The sequence below is a fragment of the Dreissena polymorpha genome, chromosome 15, assembly GCF_020536995.1.
Source record: "Dreissena polymorpha isolate Duluth1 chromosome 15, UMN_Dpol_1.0, whole genome shotgun sequence".
In the NCBI taxonomy this organism is placed as follows: domain Eukaryota; kingdom Metazoa; phylum Mollusca; class Bivalvia; order Myida; family Dreissenidae; genus Dreissena; species Dreissena polymorpha.
In genome coordinates, this window is record NC_068369.1 from 48,125,958 (window position 1) to 48,146,058 (window position 20,101).

The 20,101-nt window shown below is 35.8% G+C and overlaps 1 protein-coding gene and 1 long non-coding RNA gene across 3 annotated transcripts in view; both read left to right on the top strand.

Annotated features, from left to right (window-relative positions):
- Positions 1-20,101, top strand: part of LOC127860219 (uncharacterized) — a 55,549-nt gene that overhangs the window by 19,228 nt on the left and 16,220 nt on the right. Inside the window, exons 1-2 of one of the 2 annotated variants that reach the window (XM_052398137.1) lie at positions 1,081-1,235; positions 6,335-7,873. In XM_052398137.1, coding sequence (XP_052254097.1) covers positions 6,370-7,873 — 1,504 coding nt within the window. In that variant the 5' untranslated portion in view covers positions 1,081-1,235; positions 6,335-6,369. Of the gene's footprint in view, positions 1-1,080; positions 1,236-6,334; positions 7,874-20,101 lie in introns of those variants that run through there. The other variant, XM_052398138.1, reaches the window with a different exon arrangement.
- LOC127860236 (uncharacterized) overlaps positions 1-20,101 on the top strand; it is a 54,023-nt gene that overhangs the window by 10,430 nt on the left and 23,492 nt on the right. The gene's annotated exons all lie outside the window — the stretch shown is intronic.

Below are 20,101 nucleotides of genomic sequence, written 5' to 3' on the forward strand. Positions count from 1 at the left end.
AATAATTGTTAATTTCGGTTTATTATTGTTAACTTTGAATAAAGCCTGTGATGAATGTGTATGTTTGGATATTATTTGATCAGAGGTGTGTTTATATACCAAGACTGGCACTGTTTACTAACACTGCATGGGCTAATTGTTAGCTTTATTTACATGTTGAACATCGATGCATGGTTTAGTTTCAATTAACTTATTCCCAACAAATCTAGTCAGAGTGGTAAGCTGCATTTAATCAAATACGAAACTGTCCGGGATATGGTAATTTGTTTATCCCTGCGTTTAAATGAACATTCAAATGGTAGACGTAAAATTCACAAAATGTTCACTTTAAATATTTTGCTTTCCATATTGTCAGTAAATGATAAAATGTGTTGAAAGGAGACAAATATTTACATAATTGTTAACATTCCAAAGGAGTGAAATACTCAATGCAGTGTTATGTTGTAATTTGTAAACGTTTAGTCTTTCAACAGTCGAATAAATTTATTGCAGTAATACATCGTTTAGTACTATTGTGTTCAAAAATAGTTTTACACTAACTGGAATACAAGTCAGGGCCCTCAATCTATCAAATCTGCCGCCGAATTTCGGCGGCAGTCCCCAACCTGAAAAGGATACTTTTTTCCCCTTTTGGGGGGAAAAATTCCCTCTAATAAAAAATTTTTTTTTTTTTTAATAGAGAGATGTGTCTCATCTCATGATTATTATATCTTAATTCTATTTCAATTTTATCTTTTCAAACATACTAAATTATGAAAAATGCAATGAATTTAGTGCAAACATGTACAAAAAAATCCCCCAAAAAGGAAAACGCCACGAAAATTCCCCCACCTAAGGGCTGCGGACCCCTTCCCCCAAAGTAGTGTGAGGGCGCTGCAAGTGCACAAAAAGGTCACGATTTCACCTTTTGCATCCTAACCTTTTGAGTGACTGAATGATGTGTTTATTTCAAGAGTAAAATGATATAAGTTGACTTTAGTGCTACGGCAGCTAAGTGCCTTTAAACAATTTCCACGGATGATTCATTGATCAATCTTTGCAGCTGTGACAATATCACATATACTTACCGCTGCAGTGATCTTCTCACTGGGAAATGTGAAATGCAACTTCTGTTTCACACTGAATAGAATAACAGTTTAAGATCTATAGTGTTTTTTGTTTGACTTTTTGAAATGGTTCTGGCAGTTTGGATCGGAATCTGAATTTTAAAAAATGAATCAGGAAATTTAAAGAAGGTAACATTGTAACTGAAATTAATATATAGGATCTTGCATGAGTGGTCGTCTTGTATTGAATTTATTAAACGAGTCATCTAAATAAGGATAAAAACGAGGCTTGCCGAGTTTTTATCTTTATTTAGATGACAAGTTTAATAAAGTCAATACAAATGACCACGAATCTAAGATTCTATTTATAACATGACCAACAAATTTTCTTTTTATTGTATGCTCTTTTCACCGTTTATTCACATTAAAAAGATTTTAACTGAAGAAATTCGTTGGGATAATGACGTCATTTCGTCACAAAAATGACGTCATTTCACAGTTATATAACTAGTGTAATAACACCTGTGTAATTAACAAAATTGAGCATTACGTTATTTCACTCCTGGAGCGTAGGTCATGTTATAATATAAGTTACATTACATAATTTAATCTTGAAATAAAACATTGTATTTGAAGTGCTTAAACAAGCAGTATTTCATGAACAAGCTAATTGTGTTTATTTCTTTGCGAAGAGGTATTTTATTTTGCTGTGCATGACTGTTTTAAATAAAATCACGTTTGTATGTACCAACATATTGATTCAGTGCTCCAGCTAGGATTTGAAAAGGGCAGGGGGGCTTTTTTGTCTAAAGGGCACTTTCGACGCGCAGTATTTTGTGAAAAGGGCACTTACGATGCGCAGTATTTTGTGAAAAGGGCACGTTCGAGCGCGCGGTTGTTTCTGGAATGCTTTCTATTGCATGTTAATTTATGTTATAAATAATTGTATTATTCCCATTATTATTAAACCATTCAAATATAATGTCTACAATGAGGATTAAACTAATTACAATGTAATAAGAGATTTATGAATTATCATATGTAAAATAAAAATAAAAATTTTTTGAGGGGCAGGGCGGAGGTTCGGGGGGGGGGGGGGGGGGGGGGGGGGAGCAGGGCGGAGGTTCGGGAGGGTTGCCCTTCGATTTAGGCCTAGCTGGAGCACTGTTGATTGTTAGCCGGATTTTTTTCGAAAAAATCTCGGCTTATAGATTGATGTTGTCGGGCGGGCGGGCGGGCGGGCGGGGGGGGCGGGCGGGCGGGCGGGCGGGCGGCGTGCTCGAAAATGTTAAAGTTCTTATTTCATGGTATAACTTTGGTATGCTTGGACCTAGAGTCTTCAAACTTGACATGAAGGTTGGCCAGGATTAGCAGATGACCACTGGTCATTTCAAGGTCATTCATTTGAAGGTCAAGGTCACTGTGACCTTCAATATAAAAAATGTTAAAGTTGTTATAACTTTGGTATGCTTGGACCTAGAGTCTTGAAACTTGACATGAAGGTTGGCCATAACTAGTTAGTAACCACTGGTCATTTCAAGGTCATTCATTTGAAGGTCAAGGTCACTGTGACCTTGAATGTAAAAATGTTAAAGTTCTTATTTCATGGTATAACTTTGGTATGCTTGGACCTAGAGTCTTCAAACTTGACATGAAGGTTGGCCAGGATTAACAGATGACCACTGGTCATTTCAAGGTCATTCATTTGAAGGTCAAGGTCACTGTGACCTTCAATATAAAAAATGTTAAAGTTGTTATAACTTTGGTATGCTTGGACCTAGAGTCTTGAAACTTGACATGAAGGTTGGCCATAACTAGTTAGTAACCACTGGTCATTTCAAGGTCATTCATTTGAAGGTCAAGGTCACTGTGACCTTGAATGTAAAAATGTTAAAGTTCTTATTTCATGGTATAACTTTGGTATGCTTGGACCTAGAGTCTTCAAACTTGACATGAAGGTTGGCCAGGATTAACAGATGACCACTGGTCATTTCAAGGTCATTCATTTGAAGGTGAAGGTCACTGTGACCTTCAATATAAAAATGTTAAAGTTGTTATAACTTTGGTATGCTTGGACCTAGAGTCTTGAAACTTGACATGAAGGTTGGCCAGAACTAGTAAGTAACCACTGGACATTTCAAGGTCATTCATTTGAAGGTCAAGGTCACTGTGACCTTGAATGTAAAAATGTTAAAGTTGTTATAACTTTGGTATGCTTGGACCTAGAGTCTTGAAACTTGACATGAAGGTTGGCCAGAACTAGTAAGTAACCACTGGACATTTCAAGGTCATTCATTTGAAGGTCAAGGTCACTGTGACCTTGAATGTAAAAATGTTAAAGTTCTTATTTCATGTTATAACTTTGGTATGCTTGTACCTAGAGTCTTCAAACTTGAAATAAAGATTGGCCAGTACTAGAAGATGACCACTGGTCATTTCAATGTCATTCATTTGAAGGTCAAGGTCAATTTGATAATGAAATTGATGGAAACTTCAAACAATATGTTACTAATTTGCTAATAAAAAAATTGAGATCAAACTTTCCTAATTGTCAATTCAAGTTCATATTTGTGACCTTAAATGTTATTGTTGTTCATGTATATGCATGCATTCAAAACATAACACAAGGTTTGCTCATGCCTTGAAAAGTACTTACATTTCATTTTGACCTTTGAACAATATTTCAGTAATTTAAGTATTGCATTGACAAAAACACGAAAGGTACTTTCCTGTCATTTAAATCAAAAATCCGGCTTCAATGCGGTCATCTCCGACCGCGGAACTCTTGTTAAAACACTATTTTACTTTACCAATAAAGAATGTTAGGTATATGCATATACACATGAAATAATAATAAGACCAGTATTTCAAATACAAATATGTTTGATTGTTGTTTGGTGTCATTCAACTTACACTTGCAATTGAATTGATAAAGAAGTAAATCATGAGAAGACAACTCTTGCCTGTACTGTCCAATATTGTTCTTAAAGAAAATGCAGTAGACTTGCTTATCTTGTAGGCAGTGAATTCCTGGAATTACTTTCTCTCAAGTAAGACTTGTCTGTTTGTTGCAGACGGAATCATACACAGTGGTTATTAACCACAGACCTGACTTGGTTTTTTTGCAAGGTATTTTTCTTGTTGTTCCCTTGTAGAAGATGCATGGTAGTTAACTGATATTTGTTTTGTAGAATTATATGTTTGTCTAGTTAGTCGGGTTAGCTTGTAAATGTGTGATTATTAGTTATTGCAGTTTCCTTCTTTTTTGAGAGAGACAGAATGTTTTCTTGCTTCTCGCTGAAACACCTATTTCTAGACATGAAGACATAATTATACAAAGGCTTTATTCAATTATAAAACCCGGTTATTGTGGCTGATATTATAGCCATAATACAAATATTATTTGGTCATATAAACCAATGGAAAGTGGTCTAGTGGATATGGTGTCCGTCTTGCGATGGGGATGTCATGGGTTCGATCCCCACTGTTGGAGCCATCTTTTTCCCCCCATAGACACTAAGTACTGGTTCTAGTCCCAGGAAACAGACTCGAGTTTTCAAATAAGCCTTAGTCTTTCTATGCAATCAAGCTAAAATAAATAGGTTTAAACTTACCCTATGGAAAAATCTTTCTTTCCCAAATCCAGTACTAAAATTACCATGTGATGATTTGACTTTCAGATGTTTGGAATTTAGCTGTTAAGTGTAGAAATAAAGCGTTTCGAAGTGTAATATCTATTTTATATTGATATCCATTATATCCATAATATGATATGTTTATGATTTGAATTTTCTGTTTTATTAAAATCTGTATCAATAATTATGTTTAAAATCAAACATTACCGGTAATGCGTTTCCCAAATTTAAAGTAAATTGATGTTAAAATTCCCAATTTTGCGGCGTTTAATTATGTCATAATTATTCCCTGCACAGAAAACAATGTTGTGACAATAAGACAACACTTGTAAGAAGTGCATAAATACAAACACAATAATGCTCTTTTATGGTATTACTTGACAACAGTAACGTACTCTTGTGAATTTGATTAGCATTGTATTGTGACCTTTCTATTCATACTGGATTTTATTTGTGTTTCATGACTTAATTGACAGTAAGTGGTGTATCCCTTTTATTTGTTGAACCTGTTTTCCTATGCAAGGTATTAATGTATACATGTAGTAACTCTTGAATGCTTTGAGCTTTAATTAGTACATGACATTGTGTACAGTGACCAAGATGGTCCGTAGCTGTGAGTTGGATTACTGCAACTAGCTAATATATTGATCATAACGGGTGGCTTAAAATATTTATTATTCATAAAGGTCAGTGTTAGTAATTGTAGTTATTTTTGAATGTATATATATTTAAATTTTGAGCTTTTATGAGTACATTTGTACAGTGACCAAGACGGTCAGTAGCTGCGAGTTGGATTACTGTAACTAGCTAATGTATTGATCAAAACAGGTACATTGTAGCTTAAAATATTTATACAGGTCAGTGTAAGTTTGATTTTAGTGATCTATAGACAATATTAGAAATGCTTATAATTGCATCTCGCTCGTTGAAAAGAGGGTAAATTGCAAGTGTGTAAAGTGTTGTCCCATATTAGCCTGTGCAGTCCGCTCAGGCTAATGAGGAACGACACTTTCTGTTTAAACTGTATTTTCGTCAAGAACAGTCTTCCTTTAAACGAAAAATACAATAAAAACGGAAAGGGTCGTCCCTGATGAGCCTGTGCAGACTGCACATGCTAATCTGGGACGACACTTTACGCACATGCATTAAGCCCCTTTTCACAGAGCCAGCCTCAATTATAATTTTAGGAATGTTTAATGAACAATTATGGTTAATTTATTATTGAAAAATCCAAACAGGGGATAGTTAAGTAATCGTACTATCATTTATGTGCAGTTTGCTCTGTTTGTGCTTACAAGTGCATTGAATCTAAAGACAGAATCAAACATATATTGTGCATATCATGATTTGTCGCCAGGATTTCTTGCAAAATTATATTTTTAGATTGTAAATCTGTGAATATATAAATATTTCCCTGCAGAAGCCTGCATTCAAGTATACATTATTTGTTTGTTTGTCATTAATATTGAAATTCACAATAATTAATGAATATATACATGTATTATAGTTGAACAGGCGACACATGTAATAAGAATTGTAAATTATATTGTTGGAACTTACATCAGAATGTCTTGTTTATTTTTTCAGGTTAACTCACAATTGCGTTAAAAATTGTTGGTAAAATTTACACTTGAATGTCTGATATATTTTCAGGTTAAAGCAAAATCAAAGCCCGGCAGCCCTAAGCCATGGCTCAGGGGGGCCCAGTGTCGATTCTAGACAAGCGCTCATCCGACCCAGAAGCCCACATCGTTCGAGATAGAATCACACGCAGCAGGAGCTTGGATCGAGAGGGACGTTACCATAGCGATATTGACATAGAGCTTCGCATACCACAGTGTTACCGAACAAGTTTCAGTGCGGTTTCCGCACCAGTCCGAAGTGTGCGGAATAGAAGTCGATCGAAAAGTCCAAGTTCAAGTTGTTTAAAGTATAGAAAAGACATGTCTTCTGAGTCGCTTGGAGGGAGGGGTAGAAAGGGTGGTAAGCATGTAACATACAGTGACAACGTTGTTGTGAGAGGTTCCGATGCTAGCGGGACGTTAAGTTTGTCGGATAGCGGTAATGATAGGTCAAGACTAGGTGGTGCAAATGTGTCGGATGATTACTCTTCGCAGTTGAGGGAACTGTCTCAGCAGATTGTGCAAGAGTATTCCGCCAATGACACGAATATGGAGGCACGTATGAACAGTGAACAGATTCATTCATCAAAAACAAATGCATCTGAAGCTAACGGGGTCGTTAGACCTCGACTGACTAACAGCTTACATGTGATGAATGACCACAACTCTTCAAGGAAGAGAATTGTGGTGGAGGAGGATTATGATCATGACAGAAGTGTTAGTTATAATGATGCCGTAAACAGTTCTTATTCCGAGGAAGTGAAAACAGCGGCCGACGAATTAATCGCTAAGGCCACTGTTTCGGAGAATCTCAGCCCTGGCGAGACAAAAGAACGTCGTAATTCTTTGCCGCCGGATATCCAAATCCAAGAAAAGGACAGGAATAAACTTGATCCATCCAAACGATCCATCAGTTCCAGCATTAGCAATTTTTTCAGACGTATGTCACCACGTTCAGGGCGTAAATACAAGAAAGGCAGCCAATCGAACATGAGTGCACAAAGTCTGTCAACGTCGGATAGTTTGGACGGATCTCTTCATAAGCATGCCAGTTCTGGCAGTTTGTCTCGGGGGAAGTTACGCAGATCTTTCATGAAACTAATCGGAAAATCACCATCGAAAAAGGACGCAAATCGATCCGAAAGTTCCGAATATGTTGGGAAGTCTCCATCAAAACGGGACCCAAATGCCAAAAGATCAGAAAGTTCGGAGCCTGTGGGGAAGTCCCCATTGAAAGCGGATACCAATTCGAAACCAGACAGTTCAGACTGTGAGGAAAAGGATATCGGCAAAGAGAGTCAGTCACCAGGATCTGCCTTGTATATGAAGTCCATCGAACAGTCTGCAAAGTCGGACGTTTATCAGATGTTCAAAGACAAGCAGAGACCTGGCAGTAAGTCTGAGACCCCAAAATCTTCAACAAAGCCAACAGCAATAAAAGCATCGCCGCTTCAGGCCTCACCTGATCAGCGTAAAGTTGAGGACGGGAGGAGCATAAGGCAGAGATGGCTTGAGGCTAGCAGTCCTGGCGAAATGACTGGAGACAAATCAGCTGGGGATCAATTCACTGGTAAGAGTTTGGTTTTGCTTTAGTTTCAATCTATTCAAGCAGCGCTATACATGTAGATAAATTGAGTTTTATATATTTGCGTTCAGGTTTTTTTGGGGGTTGTGGGGGATGGGGCCTTTAGCCCTTATGTGGGGGAAATTTTACGCGTGATTTTCCACTTTGGGGGGATAATTGTGCGCTTTTTTTCTTAATTGGGGAAAATGTTAAGAGTTACTTTTACTGCTAAATTGGTTAAAAAAAAAAAAAAAGTGTGATTTTCTTCATAGACCATCTTTACTGGGATTGACTATGGCCGACTGTGGCAGACTGAGATCTTCTTGACAGGGACTGACTATTTTCGCGGCGTTTCCCTTTTTGGGGGATTTGGTTACTTACTCTCTCATTATTGCATTTGTACATGTTTGCTCTATATTCATTGCTTTTTTTCATAATTTATTACGTTTGACAAGATTAAATTGAAAGAAAATTGAGATATTATAATCATGAGACACATCTTTCTATAAAAAAAAAAAATATTAATGGGGGGGAATTTTTTGGTCCAGAAAGGGGAAAAAACCAGCCTAGTTTCGTGGGGGAAGACACCGATATTCGACGTCTTATATATAAGGTAAAAAAAACCTGGCGTTAAGTTTTGTCCCAGATTTGCCAGTGCTTTCTGCACAGGCTAATCAGGGATGACATTCTCCACATTTACTAGATTTTTTGTAAGATTTACAACTAACAAAAACTTCCCCAAAAAAGGGTTTTCCCTAATTAGCGAGTGCGGTATCCAGGCCTTTTCCGGGCCTTCTTCATGATGTTTACAATTGGTTTATATTGGGTGGCTTCAAAGTGGAGTATGGGGCATTGCATTTCATAAACACAGCTCAGTCAGAGCCTCTTGATGAAGACATTTACCAAAAAAAACTACAGAACTTATTAAGCTAGCCCAAACAAGATCTGTATTTTGTTCTTTTTGATTAATTGTTTATTCTCATAATAAACTGAGCTATTTGGTAGTGTTTAACCTTATACAGTGTTTAACCTTATACAGAAATTCTGTTTCATGGCTAGAATTAAGACATTTTGAATTATTTCTGCCATTTTCATGAAAATAATCTTGAAAGGTCATTGTTAATATATCTTACATTGTATCTCATGGACCATTATTGTTGATTGCTGTCTTACATTGTATCTCACGGTCCATTATTGTTGATTGCTGTCTTACATTGTATCTCATGGGCCATTATTGTTGATTGCTGTTTTGGTAAGACAGATTTCAATACGATTGATATACTTTTACCTGCACCCCTCCCCACCAAAACACAAACAAACAACACCCTCGCCCCCGTCTGACCTTCAACAGAGCCATTTCATGTATTGGCTGTTCAGGTAGCTACATGTTTCTATTCACTTATTACATTCTCTGCAAAACATGGCTGAATTGGAGTTAGACTGACTTTTAAAATATTGTAAGGTCCAGCCTGTCTGTTCAGTGTCGTGGACCAACTCACAGTGCTGTAAATAAATGCTGCAGGATGGAAAGCCGAACCAGTATGGTTACATTTCATTTTAGTTTTCTCTCTGAATCCAGGGTTAAAAGTCTTCTGGTTTGTGTGTGTCTTAATTCCAGTTTTTCAGGGCACCAAAAGGTCGTTTTCGTAATTCATGTAAATTCGATGAGATAATTTAGGGGGGGGGGGGGGGGGGGGTGACCCCCCTCGCATTGTCTCAGCACCACAAAAAGTTTATCAGCAATCAAAAACACGGAACTAAAAATAGATGCTTTGTAATGGATATTGCGGAACATGTTTCGTTGAACCAGCTGCAATTTCGGTAAATTAACAAAAGCAGGTGCCCAAAAGAGTAATCGTCATTTACATTGTAATCCGCGGGAAAAAAATAAAGGGAGTCAAGCATTTCCGACATTATCGAATCATTTACTTCAAACGAGCGCCATAATAAAAAATAGGGCAAGGTCACTGTCACAATAAGTGTGAAAATAGTTTGCAATCAATAATTCATCAAGGAATGGACAGATTGACTCGATACTTCTCATGTGCATTGGCCTTGGACAGTGACCCCTGTTGAAATTGGGGTCACTGTCAAAGGTCACTGTCACAATTAGTGTGAGAATTGTTACCGATCAATAACTTGTCAACGAATTGACCGATTGGCTTGATACTTCCCTTGTGCAGAGGCCCTGGACTTTAGATGGCCCCTATTGAAATTGGGGTCACTAGGTTGATGGTCAAGGTCACTATCACAATAAGTGTGAAAACCGTTTCTGATCAATAACTCATAAACCAAAAGACTTGACTGCTTGGCTTGTGGATGACCCCTTTTGAAATTGGGATGGCTTTGTCAAAGGTCATGGTCACTGTCACTTATATAGGGGTGAGAATAGTTTCATGTCAATAACTGGTCAACAAATTGACCGATTGGCTTGATACTTCTCATGTGCATCGGATAGTAGATGACCCCAATTGAAATTCAGGTCACTAGGTCAAAGGTAAAGGTCACTCTTACATTAAGTGTGAAAACCCTTTCCGATCAATAACTCACTGTGACATTAAGTGTTAAATTTGTTTCCTTTGATATGTCATCAAAGGATTGAGTGATGGCTGTCAAGGCCCTCTTGTATTGTGTGTGTTTTTTTAAACCTTCAATCTGGAATTTTTGGCAGTCATTTGGAAAGTTCTGAAGTTTTCCTGAGAATTCAAATATTCAATTGACTTGGATTGTTTTTCCATACATATGAGTGATCATAAATTGATAACATTCTTGCATCATCCAAAACAATTCTGTTCTTATCCTCATCTCACCCCCCCCCCCCCCCCTCCTATCTGATCATATACTGGGTAATTACACAGGCATGGCACCCCACCCTACTACCTGTAATGCTGAGAGATGCCTGAGATTTTCAGGTGAAGCTATTGGGAAAGAAACCTAGTTAGATTTTCTAGGAGATACTGTTCAGATGGGTTGTATATTGATTTCTGGAGGCATCACACACTGGGGAATAATCTCCAATCTGGTCTCTGCAAAAATAAAGAGTTGTAATATTGGTTTGGCATCATCTTTGAAAACATAACTAGTGCTAATGTTGTGATATTGGTTGATGTTTTTTGTGTGTTGTATCGTTGCATTCTGGATATTAATGTGTCAATTCTTGTGGTGCATGGTGATTAGTTCAGAAGAATTGTGTGTTACATTTAAGGAACATATTTTGTGTAACATTTAAGGAACATTGCGCTTGTACAGTGTATTTACTATGTGTGTTACACATGTTCCACTAGCATTGGAATGGAATTCCAAGGCTGTTTGAAATCTATAGGTCTTAGAATAATTTAACTAGGTTACAATAAGGTATCCGTATATATACAGAACAAGTATTTCTGGGAAACTGTTGTTTTTGGTGGTGACTGTTAGCTAACTTGAGTTGTGTTGCTAGTGTTAAAAACATTAAGATGGGGCTGATAAAAAGTAAGTTAAGTCCCAGAAAGGATCCTGGTGTTACTGATCAACCAGCAGATAACAGCACATCTGAACGTCTGGAGCCCACTGGTAAGGTTTTGATAGGACAAATGTGTGGTATAATTTGAGCATGCAGTGCGGTTTTTTCATCGTAATTTGGGTCCGGTAGGGGGAACCATTACCAATGGAAAAAAATATACATTTTTCCCAAAATGGACCTAAAAATTCCCAATTGAAGGTTTCCAAAAAAGATTTTTTTTTTAATTATTCTAAACATGTCAATTATCTCCAAATCCAGCTCTTTAAGTTGAACCTCAGGAGATATAATTTTGAAATCACTCTTATTATCAACTTTGTAATTATTTGTAAGCATATAATCAACACCATTAATTCCTAATTTTAGGCAAAAGTACGCAAAATTTCCCAATTCAAAGGGACCCAGTCCCATTCCCAAAATAGTGAGAAAAAACAAAAACCCACTGGCATGTGAACATTTATATACCTTTTTTTGAAATTGTTTAAATACTTTAATTAAACAACATGGGACTCCAATTTAACACCAGGTAGAAAATTCTTTTCATAATTTAAGGGCCCTTTATTCAAGGCAGCCGATCATTATAAGGGGTAATAATAAAATTAAGCAAATACGTTGTGGCTGACTACACTAGTTAATTAACATTTGCCACTTAGAGAGGTATTTTCATGAATTTTTAGTCCCTTAGAATGTTATATATTTAATTCATAACTGGGGAGTATGATTATTTATTGTTAATATCCCAGTTGAAGATGAACCAACTTACAAATACTGATAATTGTATCCATAAGTATAACCTGGTTATAAAATATGCATGTATTTCCAGTAAATATATTGCTATCTCATATGTACATGTATATGGTTGAGTCCATGCAGCTAGAAACTTCAATGAGGATGTTTATTATCTTATTAGAATATTTAGGTACTTCTGGATTCATTAATATTATATGTGTCTTGTTCTGAGAAAATTTGGCTTAATGCATGTGCGGAAAGTGTTGTCCCTGATTAGCCTCTGCGGACTGCACAGGCTAATCTGAGAGGACACTTTACGCACATGCATTAAGCCCTATTTTCTCAGAACAAGACACATATAGCTATATATTTGGAAAAGAAGAACTGTAGATAAAGAAATTGAAACCGATGTTACACTGGACTTCAAATTGTCAATGACTTTGCCATGAATTAGTTGTTGCATCAAGTTACACCACACGTTAATAAATTGAATGAACTGCACTGCAACCAGTGACCATTTAGGCAAAGTATCAAAAAAACACAAATGAATGAAACTGGGTCACAACCTTGAAAAAGTCAATGCAAAGCAAAGCATCGGGGATGAAAAACAGGTTTAAGGGCGTCCAAAGCTCATACTTGGTCCATTTTATTTCATATTACATTTTGATGTAAGTAAAATTTAATTTTATACACAGCCTTTTCACACCTTTTTGAGAATAAGTCCTACACACAAGATATTGTTCAATTTACTGTAGATTAAGACAAACAAATAGTGTTTAATTTATACTGTTGAACCATTATTGAAAAAAACTTGTCTCAAACCATAAAATCCCTCGCATAAACATACCAGCTAAATGGACATCACAACTTTAAAACTATTTCTACACCTTTCTACACTTTAAACAGCTTTATTACCAAACATGTCAAAGTTTAATTACTGAATGGTCAATTATACCAGTGATTTTTTTATGCCCACGAAGGGGGGCATATAGTGATCGGTCTGTCCGTCCGTCTGTCCGTCACACTTTGTGTTTAGGTTTCGAAAAATGCTCATTACTTCTATGTCGCTTCAGAAAGCAATTTCATATTTGGCATGCATGTGTATATGGACAAGGCCTTTCCATACGCATACAAATTTTGACCCCTGTGACCTTGACCTTGAACTTATAGTCCGCGTTTAGGTTTCGAAATTGCGTTAAAGGTTTCGAAGAAAGCTCATAACTTCTTTCAAACGTTTATAGGCGGCGTAAGTTATCCTATGGTGACAGCTCTTGTTTTCCCAAAATTACTGCCTCGTATACAGGCTGCTTCCCTGCATGCAATGGCAAAAAGTAAAAAAAATCCCAACAATCGGACCAAAATTTCCCAAAAAGATGCTCCAGTAATGAACCAGACCAGATTTGGTGCTGCCAAGAAGAGCAAAGACTGCAATTATAGTCTCTGTAATGAACTTTGCCACATTGAAAAAATTGTCGCCACTTTCCAAAATTTGTCGCAAGTTGAAACAATCGCGATCGGCAGCATACCCCTGGAATTTTAAAAACTAAGTGACAGTTTTGAGGGAAAACATCTAATTGTTGCAAAAAGCATGTAGTGAAAACTAATTGACATGAAATCTTATCTGTTGGCCTGGATTATTGATTCCTACTGAATACAATAGCTTTGTCATGTAGAGGGGTTTGGGTTATTCTCTCTGCTAAGACAATCTCAAGACAGTATATCCTTCAGCGCTTATAATGTTTATATAATGCCATTCTTAGCTGGAAGCAAATGTCTCAGTTATTCAGAAGTCAACTTGTGTTCCATTTTATGGTGCAATTATGTTTGAAGAAAATTGTTAATATTCTTCCGCTGTTTACATGTATAATATTGAATACAAAGCAATAATTGAACCCTTTCCCCCATAAGAAGCAAAGTGAAAATGGCTTTTGTAACCAGCATAAAACCTTATTAGAACAGCCTGCGAGTTATTCGCAGTCTGTTCAGGTTTTATGCTGCTTGCTGCTCATCAGTATCTAAGGGTCAGAATAAAGCCTTTAAAACTTGAATTAAGTAAGAAAGGTATTTAATTAAATGTTACTTTCTAAGGGACTACAAATGTGTCAAAAAAACGTATCTAATTGGTAAATGGTTAAATAGGTATCTAAGTGCTAAAGGGTTAAATACGTATATAACTGGTAAAGGGTTGAATATGTACATGTATCTAAGTGGTAAAGGGTTAAATATGTATCTAAGTGGTAAAGGGTTAAATACGTATCTAAGTGGTAAAGGGTTAATAATCACAAGAGTTTTTGATACATGTCTGTTTCAAATTGTTTGATGTTTATTTTGAGACTTTTATGTTATGGTTGATCTGAAAAAAGGTCATTTTTGAAAAAGGGACATTTAAAGGGACCTTTTCACGTTTTGGTTAATTGACCAAATTTAAAAAATGTTTCAGATTAGCAAATTTTTGTTGTAGTTATGATATTTGTAAGGAAACAGTAATACTGAATATTAACCATGCTCTAAAATATCCATTATATGCATCTTTTGACGATTTAAAAACCTGAAAATTATTAAACGTTGCGACACGAAACAATTGAATAATTTGGATAGTTCTGTTGTTGTTGTTATATTTTGGTGACGCTTCTAGGATTGCTTATATAAAGTATATAATACATAATTGTATTAGCAAGGATGGCCCAGTGGTCGTAAGCTTTAGACTTACTTCAGGGGTCAGTGTTTTTTTTTACTGGAGCTTTTTAGATACAATGTTTACATTTATCAATAAAGCATTTAATGACAAACTTCAATACATGCCAGAATCTAAAGAAAAGGCAATTACCGAGTAATACATTGCGGTAGTAGATATACCAGGCTTGATTAGCTACCAAATTAGCTAAGGCAGTTACATGGTTAAATGTTGAAGAGGAAGTTTCTTAAAATAGAAGCAAATCAAGGATGGAAATAAGTGGTTGCCCGTGAGCCTAGTGGGGCATGTAGATTTTGGTAGATTTACGTCTAGGCAAGTAAATTTCAAAATTTGGTTGTGTGTCTAGGAAACTAGATTTTCAAGCTTGCAGTTTCCCGCAGTTTATATGCTTTTTTTTTAAAGCACACAGATTCAGTTTTATCAAAAGGCGAAATGCATGAAGTCATAACAGCCATTGTATCATTTTTATGCCCCCGAAGGAGGGCATTTAGTGATCGGACCGTCCGTCTGTCTGTGTCCGTCTGTCCTTCCGTCACACTTTGCGTTTAGGTTTCGAAAAATGCTCATAACTTCTATGTTGCTTCAGATAGCAACTTGATATTTGGCATGCATGTGTATCTCATGGAGCTGCACATTTTTAGTGGTGAAAGGTCAAGGTCATCCTTCAAGGTCAAAGGTCAAATATAATGGCTTCAAAGCGGCGCAGAAGGGGGCATTGTGTTTCTGACAAACACATCTCTTGGTTCTGATTTTGTTTTGTTACTTTTTTGCCAGAGTAACGAAAGAACTAGTGATAGTTGTCAGTTGGCGCAACCTACGGGCTACCATAAAAGTTACTTTCTATCCCTTTGTAAAGTGATTTTTATGCCCCCGGATCGAATGATAGGGGGTATATTGTTTTTGGCCTGTCTGTCATTGTACGTGCGTGTGTGTGTTTGTGTGCCTGTCTCAAAACTTTAACCTTGGTCATAATTTTGCAACATTGAAGATATTGAAACAATCGCAACTTGATATTTGGCATGCTTGTGTATCGCATGGAGCTGCACATTTTGAGTGGTGAAAGGTCAAGGTCATCCTTCAAGGTCAAGGTCATAAAAAAATTCAAAGCGGCAAATTAGGGGGCATTGTGTTTCTGACCAGCACATCTCTTGTTTTGCTGTTTATTTTACAGCCTGTGGCTATTGAACTTTAAAAATATTGTTCTAATGCGGGAAATTGTGGAAATAAATTGTAATTAAACTGCAATTTTATTATACAGGGCCCTTGCTACACTTTGGGGGATTGGGACCGGGGTCTTTAGAGGGGATATTACGCATCGTTTTGGGCAAAAAGGGGAATTTTAGATCTTTTCACCATCCATTCAACACTTAAAATTGCTATATTTTAATGTAATTTACATAAATATACATTAAATCAAAGTTTAATAGCAGGATACCAGCTGGCAACGTAGGTATGAAAGTAAAAAAAAAAAAAAGAATTTCGGCCCCTAAACGAGGGCCCTGTTATGTGAAGTGATACTTATATTTCTTCTTAATTTAATTTAGTTAATTATTCTATTTTTTAAACATTCTTTTTTCTTCCATTTTTGGGGAAATATGGGTTTATTTTTTGCCTTTTGGAAACAGACTAATTTTAATGGTTATTATTATGCACAATCAGAACAATATTCTCACCACAAAGTATGTACATTTTGCTCAAGAAGAGTATGTTTAAAGGAAGCTTAAAGTTAACTATATAGTTCTTCCATCCATTCACCCGTTTTTTTCAAATACTATCATAAATATATTGTTGTTTGTTTGAGTGTATTTTTAGCAAAATAAATAGTTTTCAGCAACATTAAACTATTCTAAAGGATGTATGTTATTTAAAACCAGGGGTGTCAATTTTCCGGATTATTCCGGAAATCCGGATTTGAGCCTTCCAGGGTTGATTTTGAGGTGAATGTAAATCCGATGAGTTTGTCTAAGGCGGGTGAGGGTAGGGACAAAATTCTTTTAGTGCGGGATCATTTCAGAACAAATATTGTTATAGCATCGTCTGCATTCCGGACATTTGCGCTTGGTACCGATTTTATTTATTGATTTCTGATTGGTAAGCGGCTGGCACTGACATGAGCAGTAACTGGCAAAGTAAAGCACTGCAATATCATATTTTAAAACAATATGTTAATCAAATTATATATTGACTGCGTATTTGCTAGGTTACTGGTTACTGGTTTTCATTTTCTGCAGTCAAACGATATGCATATTTTATTTCATTTGCAAATGATGTATCGCGACATATTTTCGGACAGTCGTTTTCGGATACGCTGGTTTGTCAATTTTAATTTAATTTCGAAGTTCTTAATATAATTTGTTTAGAATGACAAATACACCTGTGTTGTTACGGATGGTTTGGTTTATAATATTTCGCATTGTACTCACCAGAAATTGCACCAAGAAAGACTATTAAAAAAAGAACAATAAGCTAGGGCTCGGGGGGTTGGGCCCTCTCTTCCCTTTATCCTACGGCTTAATTTTCCGGATTTCAAATTTGGGACAATTGACACCCCTGTAAAACATTATAAGGCAAACATTTTTTTACATATAATTTAAAGGAAACATAAAAAATTGATCATTTCTTTTCCCCTTGTACTAGCCATCTTATTTTAGCGGAAACGTATGATGATGAACAATTTTTTTGTACAGTGTAAATTTTAGTTTAGTCAGTTTAAATTCTCGGCCTTTTAGCGTGTTCACAAGCTTTTTCTGTAATTTGAACTTATTACCTAGATATTGACCACATGTAAGTCAGTTTTGAGATATAGACTAGTATGGGGCAAGTCTTGTGAGTAAATCTCATTAAAATTGGGCAATAAATGTGACATCATTACCATTATTGATGAATATGACAGTTCTCTCCCTTTGGCAATATCATATGTAATAATGTCATATGATAAACACATTTTTAAGGGTGTTTTATCAGTTTAGTCATGATTAAGTGACATGCCTCAATGATTATATTTTTTGGGTGCTATGACAGTTCTCTCCCTTAGGCAATATTATTAGCAAATACATCAGTGGTCTCCCTTAGAACTTTTCAGATGTTTTCAATACATGCAGTGTTGGCTGTTCTATCCACAAGTAGTTACATGATAGACCAGCTGTGTATTTAATTGTTCACATAGATGTTTTAAAGCTCGACAGTCTGCTGGATTGTGTTGTGTATTGGGACTTAATCAGGGAATAAATCAAGGAGTAATTATCTGGTAGGTATTGATTATATTCGACCTGTAATGAGTGAACAGTGTTATCTTGTCATATAGTGATATACCCTCCCATATTATCTGACAGTTTAACACCCAGTACTCATTCTTCATTGTACTGTGTACTGTTAATTAGGCCAGTAGTATTATATATGTTTGATGAGAGTTTAATGTTCCTTTGTGTTGGTTGTTTATTTTCTGTGTTTCTAAAGGGAACATTGATGATAGAATAAAGCTCAACATTTTTTTGGAAAATTAAAGGGATTAGAGATGATGTTGTTTTTAAGACTCAGTCTGTCATGTGTGCGGAGGTGGGGTCGTATGATTCATTGAGGCAGTTAAATAACAACATGGGCTTTAGCATGTATCTAAATGTGGGATGGTGTGGAATTAATGCAGCTGTGAAACTGCATGTTGCAAAAATACATTTAAACTTCCCTTTCTTGTGTGTGGTTATCATGATGATTCAGCAATTTTTTTCTGATCTTTAGTTGGGAATTATGGTTCCATTACCATATAAAATGTAAAAGTGTAAATTTTGAAAACCTTCTTTCAACGAAAAAAACAACATATTATTGTGAAAAGATAACATACACTGGGGTATGTTTATTGGGTTCACGTTTATGATGGCTTTTATCCATATTGTCATTATATTTGTTAAAAGAAAAACAACTCCTGTTTAGTTGATTAATAAAAATTATATACTGACAGGCACATCATTTGTATTTCAGTTATCAGTTGGCCTGTAAAATGTAACAAAATATTAAAACAAGATTGCGAGTATGTTTTGCTGTTTTAAGAGTTCAATAAAAAATCCACAAATAAGCTTTGAGATTAAATATTTTTGTAAATGACCACCCCTGTATGTTCAACTTGAATGGACTCTTGACAAAAATTAATGCCTGTAATTTGTGGGACATTTATTTTAACCACCTAGATACTTCCATTGTTAAGATTAGCTTGTAAAAAAAGGGACAAAACAGCCTTGCTTAATAGATTTGAAATTTTAGATTGTACTTGTTACGTGTATCTTGTCCATTGATTTTAACACCATATAAAGCATATAAGTATAGCAGTGTAATCTCAGCTTTTCAAATAGGTTAGGCTAATAATCAATGGTACAAGTCAACAAAATTTACCCCTGGGCAGTTAAAGGGGCCTTTTCACAGATTTTGGGATGTATTGAAGCTTGTCATTAAATGCTTTATATTGATAAATTAAAACAATAGACGTAAAAATCTCCTATACAATTAAAAAAAGGGGAAAAAAAAGTAACACGTCAGAGGGCTCAAACCACTGACCCCTGGAGTCTTGGAGTAAAAAGTCTCCCGCTTAGACCACTCGACCATCCATGCTCATTCTATAAGCTGCTGTTTGTTTTACCTATATAAGCAATCCTGGTAGTTTCCAAAAATATAACAACAACAACAACAGAACTTTCCAAATTATTCAATCCTTTCGCGTTGCAACGCTTTATAATTTTCAGGTTTTCAAATTTACTTTTTCCTCACAAATGTCATAACTAAAGTGAAAATTTGCGAACTTGAAACAACTTTTTTTAATTTGGGCAATTTACCAAAGCGTGAAAAGGCCCCTTTAAGTAAAAAAAAAATTACTTATATTTCATAACATTATGTCAGAGATAAACAATTTGTTACAGAAATCTCTTTTTCCTTTAAGTGTAATTATTAATAACAGAACTTCAATGAACCAAAACTAATAAGTGTAAAAAAAATGTTTCAAATATAATTTAAAACAATATTCCATTTTAGACATTTATTGCACAAACCAGATCCCATTCTGTTATTTATTTTACCAATTAGCGTACAAGGCATTATCATATCTCTGCCAAGTCAGTTCCACCAGAAAACCAGGCTACAAGTCAAGAATATCAAATAGGCCTTTGTATAAAAGTCAAGAATATCAAATACGCCTTTGTATAAATCTGTTGTTTTTTCTGGAGGGGGGGGGGGATTTTTAGAATATTTTGACAAATGATGGTTTCTGAGAATGAACTAAAAACTTATATATGAGCCTCACTCTGGGGAAACAGAGCTTAATGCGTGT